Source organism: Anastrepha obliqua, chromosome 1, assembly GCF_027943255.1.
Source record: "Anastrepha obliqua isolate idAnaObli1 chromosome 1, idAnaObli1_1.0, whole genome shotgun sequence".
Taxonomy (NCBI): domain Eukaryota; kingdom Metazoa; phylum Arthropoda; class Insecta; order Diptera; family Tephritidae; genus Anastrepha; species Anastrepha obliqua.
The window spans coordinates 8859682-8879172 of record NC_072892.1 but is presented as its reverse complement, the minus strand read 5'-3'; the positions used below and the strand labels follow the sequence as shown (position 1 = coordinate 8879172).

Below are 19491 nucleotides of genomic sequence, written 5' to 3'. Positions count from 1 at the left end.
TGAAAGAAGTTAATTAATGTTATTGCCAATTCGCTGACTACCGTCTCTTACCATCAATTTGTGAATTACCTACGCGGGTATGAGCTGATAAACGCTTTATGATTTAATTTGCATGGTTTAACTGGCAAAATCAAGCGAATGCACCAATACCCATTTTGATTAAGCATTTTTGTCCGAAAATCGGAAAATCCTTTTAATCACTCACACATCTATACTCGTGCATGCGTGCATGCGGCAAAGTTGTAATTGACGATAGCCTCTGGTATGATTTCGTGCATTAATTGAATGTCTGTCGGCTGTGTGTGTTCATATTTGCTTCAACGAATTTGTAATTTCATGTATTTTTTTATTGCAATATTTGTCATGAATTTACATTTCAGATTGAGCTATTTGATGCGCATACACACTCATACGCATTAGTACATACTTACATACATCTATTTATTTCGCTTTCATTCAATTTCACTTATTTTCTCCCGTCCTCCATTTGCAGGTTTGTGCGCTTTCGAAGCGCGGTATGATCTTACAACCGGACATAATGGCCTACAACGAGGCGATAATGCCACCACCTGGGGCTGTGGGCGCTGCAGCGGCGGCAGGACCAGCAAGCAACGCATATGGTGTTCATCACTACCAGCATCATCAGCCGGGCGGCGGCGGCGGTGGATCGGCAATAGCGCTCGCGTCCACATCAGCGATTAATGCAAAATCAATACAACAGAATGTAATTATCGCCAATGCGGGCCTTAGCTATGAGGATGTCCTCAACGATGATTTTCAATTCGATATGGACGGACATGACGTCATGGTATTCTTGCATATACAGAAGACCGGAGGCACATCATTTGGAAGGCATTTAGTGCGTGACTTGGATTTGAAGGTGAGTCAAGTTGTACGGGCAGCAGCTCGCACACAACTCCATTAACAGGTATTTTGTTTACACATTACTGCGGTAACACATACAGGGTGGTCCATATAGCGTTTGTTTTTTATCAAATATTACAATATTATGGCAGTGACAGTTCTTTCAATGTTGCGGAACTATGGGGAACTTCTGAAACTTCCAACATCCCAAAGTCAAAGTTGTGTAGCCCGAATGTGCGTTTAATGAAAAAAGTCAACATTTTTTCGGAGGACTCGCACTTTCATATCGCCGGCTACACTAACATGCAAAACTGCTGCACTTAGAGATCGGAAAACCTGTACTCGTTCGTCGAGAAGCCAATGTGACAGAATCTGATAATTTAATGCGGGCTTTGAAGCGGTGGCAACATTGGCCAATTTTTTAAAATTTCTTTCCTTGAAAGTGCTACATGAAACGCTATTTCGGTCAACACGGAGCACTACGGAGACATGATAAACTATTTTTTGTTGTCCCAAAACTGAAGAAATAGACTTGAACGGTTTTTGGTTTCAGCAGAATGGCGCGCCATGTCACATAGCTCATGCCGTGAATGATCTTTTGCGCGCCAAGCTCGGTAATGGGATCATTAGCCTTGTCAGCAATGTCAATTGGCCACTTCGGAGCAGTGATTTGACACCCTTAGACTTTTTTATTATGTGCCGCCTTGAAGCACCAATGTTTTGTGGACAATCCATTAATGATTTTTGCGCTTAAGGTGAATATCCAGGAGATATTCATGAGAGAGCGCCAGAAACCGTCATCAAAGTCTTAGAAAACCAGAAGCCACAGGCATGAAATCGTGTTCTATAAGTAACAAAAATGTTCGCTCTTTCAAGTATGCGAAAAAAAATTTGTATTTAAAATAAATTTTTAATTTTAAATTAAAAAAAGAAAAAAAAATGTAAAGGGTGGTTAAGTTTTAAGGGTCGGTGTTGATTTTGAATAAAATACAATTTTTTTTAGGAAATTATTGTCATTTCTCTTTATTATGATAATATTGGTATGTCTCAATTACGTATGGAACAAAATATCGGCCAACTGGCCGCCGCGGCCTCGGCGGCACACCTCCATCCGATGGTTTCATGAGGTTCTATGCCGTTAATGTGCCGAATTATCTCATCCTTTAGCTCTTGAATTGTTGCTGGCTTATCGACGTACACCTTTTCTTTCAAATAAGCGCTAAGAAAGAAGTCCAACGGTGTCGTTGACGCTTAGGTGTGGTTCACATTCAACATCGGCCTTTGAAATTTAACCACCCTTTATAAAAATAAATTGAAAGTTATAAAAATAAATTTTTAATTCTAAAATAAATTTTTAATTTCATTTTATAACTTGCAATTTATTTTATACGTTTTTTATTTTTAATTTTTTTTCATAATTTTCAATTAATTTTTATATATTTTTTTTGTGAATTTTTAAAAATAAGCCTCAAATACATATATATAGGCCACCCTGTGCATAAGTAACTACACATGTACATACATAAATACATATGTATATGTGTACCCCCCTCCCAATCAATGAAATGCGATTGTTTTCCTTTTGTGTTTCAATATTCCTGAGAAAACACGTCAATAATTTGTGACAATATGCCAATATTGCAGAGCGACGTGCGGCCTGCAGCGTGCAAGGAATATAAAATTACTCCCAAAATGTTATGGCAATTCACCTTAGTTGAGTGTGTATGTTAACATTCTTGTGCTCATTTTTCACGATTTCATGTTTGCAATCAAAATGGGTTCTGAATCCATATGGAATTTCTGCTCTAAGCCACATGTTCGCAATTGTTTGACATTGGCTAAAATTTCATAGTATCAAAACGTGTGCGTGCATATCTTTTGTGGATAAATAGCATGACATGTTTGTGCCTATGTTTATTGAATACATAATTGGTTGAGTGGCAAGTGGATTTACTTGAAACTTAACACCTGAGAACATTGCAAATATTGAAGGCCATTGGTTTGCCTTCTTATGAAGATTTGTTTGTCTTCACTCAACCTACAAGCATACCTCCCAAGCCTGCAAGCCTATAAGCACCCAAGCATACAAGCGTCCTTTCTACAAGCATATTCATAGCTGGTCCATTTCGCATAAACAGCGATTGTGGGTGAGCTTTGCAGAATTTTCCCCATATTCTCTAAGCAAGAGTCTACAAAATTTTCGAATTTGGCGAGTGAGATGTTGAAAATCGCACAGCCTACTTTAACGAAACTTGAAAAGGCATCAGATGATTGCGGCAGCCAATTCAAAGGGATGATTCCCTGGCTGCTGCCGAGATCTGCATGGCTTTTGTAAAGTATCCCGTTGGTATGAAATTCTTTTAGACTTTTTTTTTAATATTCCAAAAAACTTTTTTTTCCACCAATCTTATTCACCTTCCGTGGACGGGAACTCAGAGACTCAGCATAGCTACCATTCGGTTGGCTCCATGACTACCATAGACAAAAAACATCAAACGAAATTCATCAGTGAGCTATTAGAGAATTTCAATGAATTTCGCTTGGAAGTGAATTACTAAATATAACTGTGTCTTCTTTTCTGCATCGACACCCATGTATCCCAAGTTTTGAACGTCGACTATAAATAAAGAAAATATTGTAGGTTTTAAATCCATGCATTCATTTCTACCTTCCTTTACTATCAACACTGGAAGTTGTATCCAACTCGATTGTTGGTTTGATTCGAAGTCCATGTGAAACGAATCGTGCAATTTGGAGAGTGGTTAAATTATACTAAGATACAGTAGGTAAAACCTAATATTAAAAAAATTGGGAAACATCACAAAACTAGAAAAACTTTGGATGGAAGCTAAATCAAGCTAAAAGGTGGCTATGTCAGAACATAGGTTTTTATTTTTCTAAATTGAGTTGTTCTTTATTTCATTTCCATGAAGCTAGTATCTTACCATTGTGCAGGCATCGACATATTAAGTACACACACATCTTGGTATTACAGTCCCATGTGAACCATTGCCTCCTCTTCAATACGCTTCATTCTTCTCGACAGTCCACTTTAGCTTTATATTGTGAGATTTTCATCTTTCGTATATCGCCTTCTACGTCTTGCAACCATCGTCTTTTTGGCCGGCCTGTCCTTGCTCCTTCAGGGTTTGCTTCGAATACTTTTTTGGTCGCTCTTTCGCTACTCATTCTTAGGACGTACCCATATCACCGTAATCTTTGGGGCTTTATAAACCGCGTTACATTTCGTCCCGCGATTAAAACATTGAGCTCGTGGTTATACGTATACTGTATGCACCGTATTCTAATCGTATTAAGACGGAATATTCTTCCAAGATTTTTTCTTTCAAATCGCATCAGTACATTCACATCATCAACTTTAAAGACCCATGTTTCACAGCCGTAAGTGAGAACCGGTCTTATTATAGTTTTGTGCATCTGGAGCGTTTGTTCCTTTGATATCAATGAGGACTTCATAAGTTTGATATGGCCAAAGTATGATCTGTTAGCTGCCTGAATACGGTCTTGTATAGATAGATAGGGACAAATCCTTATTTATGCTGAATACTACGCTTAAGTATTTAAACTCTTGCAGGAGCTCAAAAACATAACTTCCGATTCTGATGTGACTATCATGAAAGGATTGTGTCATGTACATATTAAGTACACTGCGTTAAATAACTATAGCACTAGAACTTCTTGGCAAGTTTTGATCAGAATTAATCTCTAAAAATAGCATAAAGGCTACCTTCGTTGACGATACGTGCATTTTAGCAATCGGTCCACTCGTAAACTCCAGGAGGAGGCTTACAAAATCATTGACTGAAGTATGAAGTGCCGTATAAAACTTAATGACACTAAATCAAGATTTTAGACTTTAGTAACAAAAAAATCCACTATCTTCTTATTTACGATACATTTCAGGCACGTAAATTCCCCACTGCAATACTACGAAGTATTTAGAAATGTCGCTTGATGCAAAACTCTGCTGGAAAGAACACATTAAAATGAAACATACTGAATTAAACCTTAAATTCAAAAATTAAATTGGCTTGTAGAAAGAAGTTCGCCACTTTCCATTCACAATAAACTTTTAATTTATAACCAAGTATTTAAGCCCGTGTGGGCTTATGACATACAGCTGTGGGGCTGTGCCAACACATATACAGTCTGTGTCAGAAAAAAGAAACCGCGATTATTCATGAAGTATAAAAGATACTTGTTTAAATTGTTTTTACATGAAAGTATGTAGAAAACTACTTGTCGCAATTACTCAATAAGCCGTGTAGTTTTATCGTTGTGGAGTGCAGCCTGGAATTTTCTCAGCATGCTCGTCGACAAAGATGACTTGATTTTGCGAACTTGACGCATGAGTTGCTTTAATCATGGACTGGCCTTCCGGTAAGATGCATTTTCATAATTCCCCACACATTTTCAATGGGCTTGGCGTCTGGGGGCTGGGAAGGTCAGTCCATTACATTTTCTTGTTTTGTTGTTTTTCAATGTGTTTTTCTGAGAGCAGTGGTTTTTATGATATGGGACGGTAGGACATGTTCGCCTCTTTACATCTATTCCCTTTTTAAAGAAAAGTCAGCAACATTTTTGTACATTTTTGAATAATTTTTTATGAAACTATATTTTTATAAAAATATACATAAAGTTTCAAGCTCTGTGCGAATTAAAAAAAAAAATCTACAAAATGCTCGACAAATTTCACACTTTTTAATCAGAATTCTTTACAAATTTCGGTTATGCAGTTTTATTTTGATATAATAAAGTATCGCTAAAAAAATGACTTTTGATAATTTTTTTTTGCTGACGGTTGTTGGTGTTTTATTTCATATATGTATATAGTATAATCGAGCATTCGCTATATGGCGGATAATACACAAATTAAAAATAATAACAAACTGAACTCAATTCTTGATCCACTTCAAACGTGGCCTTTGTCAATAATGAGCTATACAACTGCGTACCCGAAATTTTTAAAAAAGGTCTGATTAAAAAGTTGAAAATTTTGATGAAAATTTGATAATTTTTTTTCGAACTTACACTAAGTTTGAAACTTTAATTTTTAGGGTTTTGCAGGCGTATGAGCTATTATTTCGTAAAAAAATTATTAAAGTTAAAGAAAGAATAAACAAATTTGTCACTAAATCCTGGTGCTATAATTAATTATTTAATTTTTCTGAAATCAATAAACAGTTTTTCCTACTAATAAGGTTGTTTGAAAAAATATAAAAAATAAAAAAAAATTAATTATATTAATTAATTTAATTACAATTATTCTTAGACAGTTTAGTTGAGCACAAAATTATTGCTGCGACCCAGAAGTATACCAAAGGACGCAGGAAACGGAGTAGGCATGGCACCATTTTTGTTTTTGTTTTTGTTTATTATTTTCCTTCAACTCCTGTTCGCATACCGGCCTGTGTAACTTCGTATGCGGCAACGCTTTGGTTATCCGCCTCGGACTTTTTATTTCATTCAAAGTTATTGCAAGTATCTACTCGAATACTGTTTGCATTAACTATTCTTCATTTGGTTGTCATAAGATTTCATATTTCAACCTTGACTTTGACATTCGGGATAAGCCACTTAGGCGAAGTACTCATAATCAAACTTCAAATGACTTATTCTTTATGCTGACATGACAAGCAGTCATTGGGGTCATTTGTATGCAATCCACGGCTTCGTTGTTGTGAACTGCTGACAGGATGGAGGAGTGATTTATAAATAATTTTCATAATTCACGAGCATTACACGTACGAAGTTGACGACAATATCCTTAATAAATTCCAAACTTTTAGTGTAGCCCATTGTATTTTCGAAGAAAGGTGAGCTGAGGTGAAACCACTGAAATACTCACACAAATTGCTTGCCATAGCACACCCATACATACTGACTTGCACTCGTACCTATCCTAAGGTTTTTGCAGCTCGCAATTACCTTTTATATTCACTGAGATGTGCGGACGTATTTTATTTACATTACATTTTTGTATTTTACATAGACATACACAATTATAATTTACATATTTATGCAATCACATAAATAATAGAAGTCCAAAGAACTGCAATTTGTTTATAATTTTTTTTTCTTGCATTTTCTGTTTGTAGCGACCTTGCGAATGCCAGCGGCAACGCAAACGCTGCTATTGTTTCCGTCCGCATCGCAACGAAAACTGGCTCTTCTCACGCTACTCAACAGGCTGGAAGTGCGGCCTGCATGCCGACTGGACGGAATTGACCAGTTGCGTCGACATCGAGCTTGATAAGAACGAAGGCGAGACGGCGAAGCGAAGGTACTTCTACATTACGTTACTTCGTGAACCCATCTCGCGTTACATGTCCGAGTATCGGCATGTGCGGCGCGGTGCAACATGGAAGGGTTCACGGCACTGGTGTCTCGGCAGACAAGCCACGGCGTCTGAGTTGCCGCCATGCTATAAGGGCAAGGACTGGTTGGGCGTGGAATTGGATGAATTTGCCGCGTGCGATTCAAATTTGGCGGCTAACCGACAGACGCGCATGCTGGCCGATTTGGCGTTAGTAGGCTGTTACAACAAGACTGCAATGCCGGCACACGAACGTGATCGTGTGATGTTGGCAAGCGCTAAACGCAATTTAGCTGCCATGGCATACTTTGGACTCACCGAGTATCAGAAGGTAAAATCTTAAATTTGTAAATGTAAATGTGAAATGAGCTCCTGTAATTAATTACTTGTATTTTAAAAACATAGATGTCGCAGTATATTTTCGAGGAAACATTCAATCTGCGCTTTGCGATACCATTCGAACAACACAACACAACAATTTCTGCGTCGGCGGTTAACAATTTGCGACCAGATCAAAAGAGGCGCATCGAGGAGCTGAACAGCTTGGATGTCGAGTTATATGCCTTTGCAAAGAATTTACTATTCCAAAGGTACGGTTCATCGAAGTAAGCTAACAACGCAGATTTGTATTATTTTAAATGAAATACACAGTTTTGGTTCGCCGGTGAATGAAAATGCATAGATTTGAAAGCAGCGCGCGCTCGTCTGGTATTTGTGTTTAGTGCTGACGGTATTTTTTTTTTTTTGAATTTTTTATATACCGACTTCGGTAAACCTATGGATAGGTTAGGTAATGCTGGCAGATCTGTGAAAAGATGTCACTTGGACCCCTAGGGTCCATTGTGTTGCCAGTGATATTTGGAGTCGAAGATCTAATTTTAAATGATTCATAATGCACGTCTGCGCGAATTTTAACAAGCTTTTCAGCCTTTTGTCAGCAATACTTTCAAGGATGAAAAATATGTTGATCCTAGGTACATTTGTTGATTCCAACCAAGAACGGGGCAGTACAAAAGTAGGTGTTCCAAAGTACCCCTCGCATTCGCTTCGTTGCATGTGTTACACGCATCGCTCTGCACTAATCTCATTTTGGCTACGTGATGTCGCGTGGACCAGTGTCTCGTCAGTACTCCGACCAATATTTTGCAGTGTTTCTTAAACAGTAATAAAATGAAGTTTGCAGTCTTCGTATTCCAAGTCCTTAACATAGTTTTAGCAGTTTTGTACGAGGTTGCGTGTTCCCATATCTACTGCATTTCCAGAGTTGATTCCTCATTTAGTTCCGCTTTCAGAAAGTAAAGCAATGGGTATATGTCTGACAAGCTCAATCCGGGCAAGCAAACACCTGCCTTAGCGAGCTAATCAGCTCTCGCTTTTCCTTCTATTCCTTTGTGTCCTTGTATGCAGTAAATAGAGACCTGCCCACTTCCGCAGAGTTCATCCATTTTAGATCTGCACTGTTGAGCACATTCCGATTTATGCAAGGAACCATAGTTGCTTTAATATCCGCTTGACTATCAATGAAAATGTTTGCCCGAGTATTAAGAGGAGATAATTCCAGAGATAATTCAATTGCTTTTGTTGCGGCATAGATTTCTGCTTGAAGTATGCTGCATTAATTAGGGAACCTGAAAGACTTTTACATATCAAATGAAATAATATACAGAATATTATACTTGTTTTCAAAAATTCCGTGGAATTCTAGCCACCAGTATGTCAAAATGCATTTGCTCATAAGAATTGCTTTCAGCGCATCGACTTTGAATTATGACATTTTCTGTCTACGATTAGTCAACGCTGCGAAATAGTCATTCCACTGACTCGTTAGTCTCTGGCAAACACAAATTATATTTAACTAAACTGGCTATATCTGGTAGCGGCAGGCTAATCATCTACCCTGCCAGAAAGCAAAATAGATTAAAGAAACCAACGCAAGACTGAGTTGTCGAGGCCCTATGGCTATACAAGAGTAGTCACAATTTTCATCACTTCACATCATAAATGTTTAAATATTTCTGATCGTCGCTTTGGAACTGAAATACCTTCTACTCAAATATGAACGAGACGGTATCAATAAAACGGTCCGCGGATGACATATGGCAAAAATAAGTTTTTTGTTTTTTGGTAGGACTGTTATAAGCTTACATGGCAAATTTCAGCGTGATATGTCACATAGTTTGTTTTCTGTGATACTGTAAACAAGTCAAGCTCGAGTGTGTTCTTCGAATTTAACGATGGAAATTCAAAGAATTTGTTTGAAATTTTGTTATTCCAACAAAATTTCGGCTTCAGACGCCTTAAAAATGTTGCAGAAAAACCAACGTGTTTTCCAGTGGTTGAAAACTTGCCTCATAAACGTCGTCCAGCAACATCAGTAAACGACGAAAACATCGGAAAAGTAAAGGAAATTGGGCTTGAAAATCCACAAATCGCAAAATCGGTTAACGCTGAATATTATTTAGACGTTTTAAAGCGTTTGCGCGAGAACATTCGTCTTAAAAGGAAGGAATTGTGGGACAACAAGTCATGGTTCTTGCATCACGATAATGCACCAACTCACACATCACGTCTTGTTCGCGATTATTTGAACAAAAATAATGTTAATATCGTTCCGCAAGCACCGTATTCGCCTGATATGGCTCCATGTGACTTTTTCCTGTTTCCCAAGCTCAAGTTGCCGCTCCGTGGAAAACATTTTGAGACAATTGAAGTCATAAAAGAGAATTCGAAAAACACACTCGAGCTTGACTTGTTTACAGTAGCGCAGAAAACAAACTATGTGACATATCACGCTGAAATTTGCCATGTAAGCTTATAACAGTCCTACCAAAAAACAAAAAATTTATTTTTGCCATATGTCATCCGCGGACCGTTTTATTGATACCGTCTCGTTTATATTTGAGCAGAAGAAATTATCCTCTCTCCCCTTTCAATTCTATCGCCGTAGCAGTACCTAATTCTCTTTGTACAGGCACTAAGCAACACCTGCTTGCCATTTTTTGTATTCGTTAAGAATTGTATTAGAAAAAAAAATCAAAAAAAGCCACGATTTATATAATTTTCGTCATACCTGCAGTAACTCAACCTCCCGACACTCATTTTAAGTATGCCATCTTTTTTTTTTTTGATCGTCATTTTGAAAATGTCGTCAATAGGTCAGTGCGTTGTGGACGAGCTCTTGATTGTTTGAGAGTATTGTTTGATTTACACGATGAAGAGGAAAGAAGCACGCCAAGATTCTGCGTGAATTCTTTTTCCAAAGAGGGAAAATGCACAGGCTGGAAAACTGAAATTAGCAAAGAAGCTGCCATTGTGAGCGTCACAAAGACATACCAAATAGCTGCCAAGCATACAAAATGGCAGCTCATTGCTTCACAAATATTGGCAATATATGACTTAAAATATTTTATAACAAGAATTGCGAACTTCATTTAATTTTCTGGCTCGATTGGAATTTCATTGAAATTAACCATTGAGAAACATCAAAAATTTAGTGCTGAGACGTTAAGTAAGATACGAGTTGAGAGATATCCATATTATTATAGTTTCATGGTAAAATATTCATATTCACAGCCTCAGAGAAATAGTAGAGCAATCGGTAGAATGGCCATCACCTCTCTACCTTATCTTCATCAATTTCAAAATCATTCTATACTCCACTATCATGCGACTTAGAAAGCACTGGCATGCAAAGGTGTACCAATACTTCTAATTGAGCTAGCCCTAGCTTTATACACCAACGTTTGCTGTCGCATCTCGCATAAAATGGAACTGAGTGCTCGTCCACCAATCACTACTGGAGTGCGACAAGGCTGCGTCCTGCTACTTCTACTCTTTAACATTATTTTGGACGTCGTTATTAGCAAAGCTACACGCGAAACTAAACTGACCGATACGAGTATTTGTCTTATGGCTCACACTTTTGCAGGTATTTCAAAAAAATTAACGCTAGTAGCACAAAATGCCGTAGACGTGGACTTAAAAATAAACATTGCCAATAAAAAAGTGATGCGTGTAAATGCTAACTAACGCAAAACTTTTAAATTAGTTACGCTGAGCTCGAAGACGTGGATTCCTTTTGCTACTTGGGGAATATTATATCTGATAATGGTGGCTCGTAAGGGGGGAAGCTGGTCTAGAGCGCAAAAAATGGGCATATTTTATGAATTTATTTTGACTCAACAAAGGAATCAATCGAAAATCTGTGAAATAGGTTTAATAATATAGCTTTCATGGTACAAATACAAAATTTTTCGTCTGAATTAATTTCAAAATGGCCGCTGTCCAGCAGTTCTCCTAAGGCGCCTTTTTTTCTAGTAGGTCCATTGCCGAAGACGTAAACTCCTTAATTTTTGTCCTGGATCAAAAAATAAAATTTTTTTAGTTTCTATATAACAACAGAAAGAGACGTACGTAGGATTTTTTCGATATTTTGTTTTTTCGCGAAATGGTGCACGTTTGAACAAAAAGTTACAATTTTCACTATAAAGAACGACATAAAATTGTTGATTAAAAAAAAAACTATGTAATATAAATAAAAAATCCTACGTACGTCTCCGGAGAAAGGTATTTTGAATGTATTGTCAAAATTTCGTAAGAATCGGTAAAGATTTGTTCGAGTTATGTCTTCGGCCAGTTTAAAAAAAGTGATTTCGAGAAAAACGCGTTTAAAGTTGTAAGTAGCGTTCGGGGCATACCTGCGAGGCACTGCCGTCGAATGAAAAATTTGGGCATTTAGACATTTTTGCTGGCATCCCTCATTTGGTATATTATTTCTAAGACCCTAAAGCACCTTTCAAGACAAAAAACAATTTTTTCGATTTTTTCAAAATTCTAGACCAGCTTCCCCCCTTAAGAAAACATCGAAAACCGTATAAAAAAAGCGAAGAAATCTCAAAGGTTGTAAATCAAAATGATCAGAAAAGTGCTTCCTAATAGCGCTTCCTCGGATCATTGCAAACTTTAGTGTAAATTGCTACCGTAGAAAATATTGTGACCATAACATCTGAAAGTCATTTCGGACGATGACTGTCGCAATAAATAAAAACAAAAGTATTAAAAAAACTGGCTTTAAAGTGACTCACGCAGAGAGCCCAAAGGAGCAATCGTTGGCAAGAGTTAGATTAGGTAAAGTGACTGTCTTGTGACGCACCTATGACCCTTGGGATGCCAACGAAACTATCCCATCCTTACTCCGCTTGGTAATCATTAAACCATCCTGTGGACTTCATAAATCTAGTTAGTCTAGCTAACTTTATATATGCAACATCTGCGATGCCGTCCAGAAAAGTGTTTCCGAGCAAATCCAAACTTCTTCTACACTTCTAGATCCTGACAGCCTCTGCAGAAGTGAAAATATGGTGTCCCAATTCTACTGACATGCCTTCCTATAAGACAGTGCTCAGATAGGGCTCCTACTAATTTTCTTAAGACTTTCCTATTAAATTTAAGTTGACTGCCAGAGGGACTGATATTCCATTCTGACTACGTCTGTCTAATAATGCTACAGGTATATAACTGTATCCAGCGTTGTCTTGAGTAATTTAGAGCGTAGTGCCCAGTCTAGCTAACTCATTCGTACTTGATTTTTTTTTCTCCTTATTCACTCCTCTCAGGAGCATAGGGCCTCAACAAGACTCTTCCATCGTTGTTTTTTGCACCGTCCAATGAGATGTCGGCATCTGCTAAATAGTTCGCACAGCATCGATCTTCTCCAAGTGTTTTTTGTTTGACCGCGACCTCTGCTCCCTTGCGGGTTCCTGTCCAGTGTCATTCTCGTGATGCTATCTGGTGGTTTTCTCAATGATTTACAGGCTAAGATTGTTGAATGCTTTTACGCTTAAGCAAAGTTTTTAAAATAGAATTTGCTACTGAATATGTTTTTTTGTTGTAACAGCATAAGCATTCTTCTAAATATTAAAGGTAATATGTTGCTAAAAAATGTTACCTGACATCAAATTATGAAGCGAAGTCCGTACTGGTGCTAATCAAAAGATGTTTAGACAACTCATAGCCCTCCCTAAAGATAAACTGAGAATGCTCACTGACATTTTCACGGGCATTCCCATTTCACTGCACAGGATTGCGATGTGGTTCACTGACAAAAGCAGCCTATTTCGCGACCAATACCCATAGACTCCAATTCACGTTCTTCTTGAATGTGACGCTTTAGCGCGGAGAAGGTTGATACATCTTGCCCAGTTGCAGCCAGTTGGGAATGCCCATCTGTCGTTGCTTAGGAACAACGTCTTCTTACTGCCTGGAGCGCCATCTGTGTCTCACATTTTTCTGGCAGAAGGATCACACAGATGGTGTAGGGCTTCGCTAAATTTTTGGTGTGTCAGCGCGATTACCGCGGTTGTCCGCTTTTTCTTGCTGGCGCCACTGATGCAATGTGTAACTGTGTGTTTCTTTGTTTATTTTTGCTTGTTTTAGCAGCCACAATGCAATGAATGCGCAAACTATTGTGCGGGAGTAAGGATGGAAAGATAGGTTTTTGAGGTTGAGGAATGAAATTGGATGATTTTTTCTCTGTGCTGGCAGGCTAGTGCACTAACGCTAGATTACCGAGGTCAATACACATGACTTGCACTGGATTTCTGAAATAATTCCGACTTAAGTTTTTAATCTCGACTGACCCCATCGTCTCTCTGTAGTGATTGAAGGAACTGTATTTAGATGAGGCACTGTGATGAGGGGTAGGGTGCACAAAATACCATAAAGTCAAAGCGCTAATCTTACATTGTATCCATTCATTCGTAGGCGTATACTGGCCGGATTATTGTGGTAACGTAGCACCGACTGCCGTGGACACCTACAATTGAATATCTGCGCAGGTGCTGACCAAAACTGTGATATTTCAAAATGTTTTAACGGCAGAAATTTGACATTGTAATTAATACGTTTTTTTGCATTTCAGATTCGAGCATTTAAAAGCGAAAGACAACGATTTTGAGAAACGGTTTGCTAATCTGGGCAACATCTATTACAAACAGGGTGTCACGGAATTCAATTGGGACAGCAACATTGATGAGACGTTGAGCACCGATCATTGAAACCAAATATATGCATACACACACATTTGTAAGCGCTTGGCGTTTAAAATTATGGCGCGCCATAAAGGCAGCTATGGCTGAATAATTGCAAAAAGGACTTTACACTAGATTTAAAAATAAATTTAAACGTAAATATTAGTTATAACGGATCTGCATCAAGTGCAAATCTATGTACATCCCTACTTACTCGTATATTGTGCATTCTGTACTATTCGCTAGTTTCAACCCACTGATTTATTTTTACCGAATCAGTTCTACTACTCGTTTTTAGCTATTGTAAATATGTACACTTCTAGGGTTTTATTTGAGCGTTTTGGTTTAGAGTTGTATGTTGAGAGTCACCAGTCACAATTAGTCGCAAGTCATTCGTAATAGTTACGTTGGTAGTTTGATTTTACTATTATCTTAAGAAATACGCTAAGCCAAAATTAGTTAAGATATAAATTTTAAGCTTAGGAACTAATATTTAGGCAAACAGAGAGTATTTTTTTTTTTTGTTTATGTTTATCATAGAATCCCTAGTTTTCCTTAGCATTACAAAGTATTTGTAAGTGGGGCTGGGAAGAGGCGCAACGTAAATTCATTACTTCATGGCAGTTCATGCAACCGGTTTCGCTGCATTCACCAAACCCTGAAAGGCATTAGAAGTCATCACAATTTAATTTATTCGTGTCGTTTAAGTTGCTCATGGCAATGTGTTAATATTTTCTCCCTAGAAATAAATTGAATTAATTATGTAAATAAATTAGAATGGAAATACTTTCACACATAGTATCTCGATTTTGCGCCCCTGTATTACGGAATATTTGGCGATAGTATTGTTAGTCAAGATAATTGTATAAGACAATAATAAATTCAAAATAATACGGAATATGATTATGATTGCTTGGGAAAACATAAACTAACGACATGTGCAACAATAACGACAGCAGGCAGACCCAAACGCATGCAATAGCATTTTATGTACCAGTACTCCATTCAGTAAGACAGTTCGACATGATTACCCACACTCACGCAAGAATATAAATATACACCGAGATCAGTGCAACAATCTCAAATTTGCATAACTACTCACCAACAAACAAGAAAGATAAACTAATGTAAATCTTAAATTATACAATTGATTATGAAACAAAAACCACAACAAAAACGAAGAATGTTTGATAATTGTATGATTTCACTCATTTGAATGCATTTAAACATTTACCATATATTGTGCCATTTTGTAGAAAATTATTCATTTTTATACGTCATTGATATCACTACGCATAAAACTATTGATTATTGATAAAGTATTTACCAAAAACAGTGCAATTCAATTAAGTTTATCATTATAAAGCACTAAAAAATTAAATTATAAATAACGAAAATAAAACGAATTAATTAAAAAAAATTATCTACGAATTTTGCTTCCTTTAAATTGCGCCCCAAAATCATAAAAATTAAAACAAATTAGAAATGAAGTAAAACCCAGATATACCGAACCTTGATAAGGGGTTAGGAGTACTCAGAGGCCGGAAAATATGATGATTTTCAATCTTTTTTGTTTTGCTAGTCAATTGCGTTATTTTACAAAAATAAAAACATAGCATTAATAAATCACGTTTCGACTTGACTTTAGCACAATTAAAAAAAAAATTAATAATTGTAAAAGTTATCGCTGTTTGCGTGGAGCCCGTTTCTCTAGAAGTCCCTTGCGCTGATCATCTTAAGTTCTTGGAGAGCACTTAGTTTTATTAGTAGATAGTCTTATGCCTAATCGAAGCTTTTTTTTCAAAATTAACAAAATAAGGGCCTCAGGAATTATTTTTCTGATTTTCAAGAAAAAAACCGACAGTTAATTGTTTAAAATCAAAATTAAAATAAAAATTCCTTCGATCAGCCACGAGTTTTTTAAGTTTTTCAAAAGCAGTATATATTATGTTGAAATCTACCAAGTTACAGTGATCATCATTCCAAAAAACATATATATAATATATATATATGATTGGCGCCTACACCCTTTTTGGGTGTTTGGCCGAGCTCCTCCTCCTATTTGTAGTGTGCGTCGTGATGTTGTTCCACAAATGGAGGGACCTACAGTTTCAAGCCGACTCCGAACGGCAGATATTTTTATGAGGAGCTTTTTCATGGCAGAAATACACTCGGAGGTTTGTCATGGCCTGCCGAGGGCGACTGCTATTAGAAAAATGTTTTTCTTAATTTGGTGTTTCACCGAGATCCGAACCTACGTTCTCTCTGTGAATTCCGAATGGTAGTCACGCACCAACCCATTCGCCTACGGCGGCCGCAAAAAACATAGTGTTGAGAAAAAAGTATTTAAAGTTTTGCTATCGTTCCGGAACGCCCGAGTGCCCTTTGTTAATTGTTGAATAACTCGAAAAGTGTTCGTCGGATTTACTACAAACTTTCACACATATTTTTAAGATATTATACTTTAACCCTTCTCCTATGTTAGGAAAAAATTACACATATAGTGTTTTGGGTCAATTTGACCCACTTATAAAAACTCCACTAATAACACTATTTTATTGAAAGAATTAATATTTTTTTTATTTGAATCAAGTTAAGTGTATGTTAATGGTAGAAAATAATTGAGATATGTACGTTTTAACGGAAATTTTCACAAACTAAGCTGCTATGTTCCTTGCAAACAAATTTTTGGCACGAACTGCAAACAGCTGAATATTTGTTCGAATTTTTTGTATGATGACAGAAGAAACATCGCTGTCGTTTTTCGGTGGATTCATTTCTGGCAGAAATATTAGAAGTAGACGCTTCTTCTGCAGATTTGGAGTTTTCTTGAATATTTTTTACTATATTCTTAGCAGCGATTCCTCGCGGCAGTCTCTCTCTGCGGACAATATTTGGTTCGATCATTTGCTTTCCCAGCCCTTCAAGAAAAAGTCTTCGCTCATAAAGCTTGTTGGAGTTCCATGAGGGATTTATCTCTGTCCATATTACGTATGCGTTATATGCCGAAATATCTAACATATTCGAAAAGAGGGCAACTGGCCAACGTTTGGTCTGACGTTTACATGTATAGTTAGCAACCAGCTGATCAAGCGCATCCACACCAGCTTTTGTTTCATTATAGTGAAGTATTATTTCAGGTTTTTTTCTGTCACCCTCATCAACAAGTGGAGAATGGTGAAGGGAGCTCAATGCTACAACAAATTTATATTTTTTTGGGACGTACGATACAATAGTTACATTATCCGTAAATAAAAATTGGCTTTCTAAAACGTTCTTTTTCTTCATGTCGACAATTTCTCGTGGCAAAAAAAGCTTATTTTTTCTCACTGTACCGACTAAAGTAATGTTCCTGCGAAGTTGCTGAACGGCGAGATTGTACGTCGTAAAAAAGTTATCGCAAGTAATAGTGTGACCTCTGGGAAAGGGTTTTGATAGGGATAGAACAACACGTTCACCTAAAAATATTTGTATAGAGACGGCTTATTTATACTGTACATAGGTTTGAGACATACAAAAAGCCAATTTATAAATGCATTACCTTGGTTCCTTTCCGGTTGCGTATTTCTTGCCCGTTCTAAATAAACTTCCATGTTCCAGGCATACTTGCTTTTTGCATCACATCGAGCCCATATTTTTAAGCCGTATTTGGCGGGCTTCGATGGAATGTATTGCCTGAAGATGCAACGACCACGAAAAGGTACTAACTGCTCATCTATTGTTACATTTTCATGTAAGTGATAATATGACCTGAACTGCCGATTCCATTGATCCCAAATGTTTCTTATTGGTGCTAATTTATCACGCTGTCTTCTCTCATCCCTGTCTGCAGCGGAGTCAAAACGAAGGCATCGTGATATGTCATAAATCTTTCCAAGCTCATTGTGGCCCGAAAAATTGGTCGGCCATTATTTTCATCCCACAAATGAATTAGACTTTCATTGTGCGATTTTTATACTCCTGCTAAGATTTGCATACATAGGATATGCTTCCAATTCAATAAGGTCTATAATTTTCGAATTGTCTCCAAAAAACTGCAATCCTTTGATGTTGCTCATTTTTTACTTGAGGGCATGAATATATCAAAAGAGGATCTTATATCTGTGACCATAGAAATAGCACGCTTTGATGGGCCAGGACTTTGACATAAAATTTGATTTCGAGGAATTTTGCCTCTTGAAATTGGAAGTGGCTGATCATGCCATATTATGCTCTTATCTTTCGATAAAATATTTGGAAAATTGCCTTCTTCTGTCGCATTGCTACCTTCAAAAACGACATCTATTTCACTTTCACTGGATGAAGTATTTGAATCGTCCGTTTCATTTTCTGCGATAGGTACAAAGTCTTCATTGCTATCACTTTCGTCGAAAATATCCTCAGCATCAGAATTAATAATTTGGTGTATTTCTTCAATACTTAGTTTCTTTTAAAAAATAAAATTATAAAAATGTGTAACAGCAACATAAACATAGTAAATTAAAAAAAAACTTGACTTACTCTCTTCCTTTGGGACATTGTAGAAATATATATTTAGCAATCACTTTCTTTATAAAAACTTTGATAAGCTCCTTACTGCGCGATAATAAATTACTAACTAAGCAAACAATCGACACTTACTCTTTGCACAGGTGCATAAAACGGGAGTTCCCCTTTTTCGAAAAGGCTATAAATTTATCGAGAATATACATATAAATATAAAGCTGTGCAAAATATACTCGATCTCCGATAACTAGCTTTCTTTGTCTGCGGTTTCGATCGAGTGATGTAATAATAAACGGCAAAATGTTTCAAAATACTAGGTGGGTCAAATTTACCCAACAACGTAATAAGTGTAATGAAATTACATTTGACATCCTCCAGCAACATAAAAAACAGATGTTATATTAATTTTCATATTCTATTCTATCTATTCCTTTTACTGCAGTTAACAAATAGAAGAAGAATCAATACAATACGACTAGACTAACAGGCGAATTTCGATGAGTTTTACTGAAAATTGGGTGAAATTGACCCAAACATAGTAGAAGGATTAAGGAAATGCGAAAAAAGTCCAATTTTTTGAAAATTCTGACTACCCCTAACCCCATAATACGAAAAACTCAATACCACCTTGATTAAAAAGTTCGCTGCACAACCGCCAGCTGACGCCTAAGTCAACTGATTTGAGTTCTATTTTTTTTTTGTTTTGTTTTGGAAGGCTGCCAGCTTCTTAAATACTCATTTTCCGGCATGTAGTGCTCATGACAGTGATGTTGGGAG

At 37.0% G+C, this 19491-nt stretch overlaps 1 protein-coding gene across 2 annotated transcripts; it reads left to right on the top strand.

The window, feature by feature from the left end:
* Window positions 1–496: 496 nt before the first annotated feature.
* On the top strand, window positions 497–15592 carry LOC129244599 (heparan-sulfate 6-O-sulfotransferase 3-B). 2 transcript variants are annotated; one of them, XM_054882331.1, is made up of 4 exons: window positions 497–880; window positions 6984–7532; window positions 7607–7791; window positions 14121–15592. In XM_054882331.1, the coding sequence occupies exons 1-4, from the start codon at window positions 518–520 to the stop codon at window positions 14254–14256; spliced, it is 1233 nt and encodes a 410-aa protein (XP_054738306.1). In that variant the 5' UTR covers window positions 497–517; the 3' UTR covers window positions 14257–15592. The 2 variants fall into 2 exon arrangements, with proteins under 2 accessions (XP_054738306.1, XP_054738298.1); XM_054882323.1 differs by having other exon boundaries at window positions 7607–7806.
* Window positions 15593–19491: the final 3899 nt, after the last annotated feature.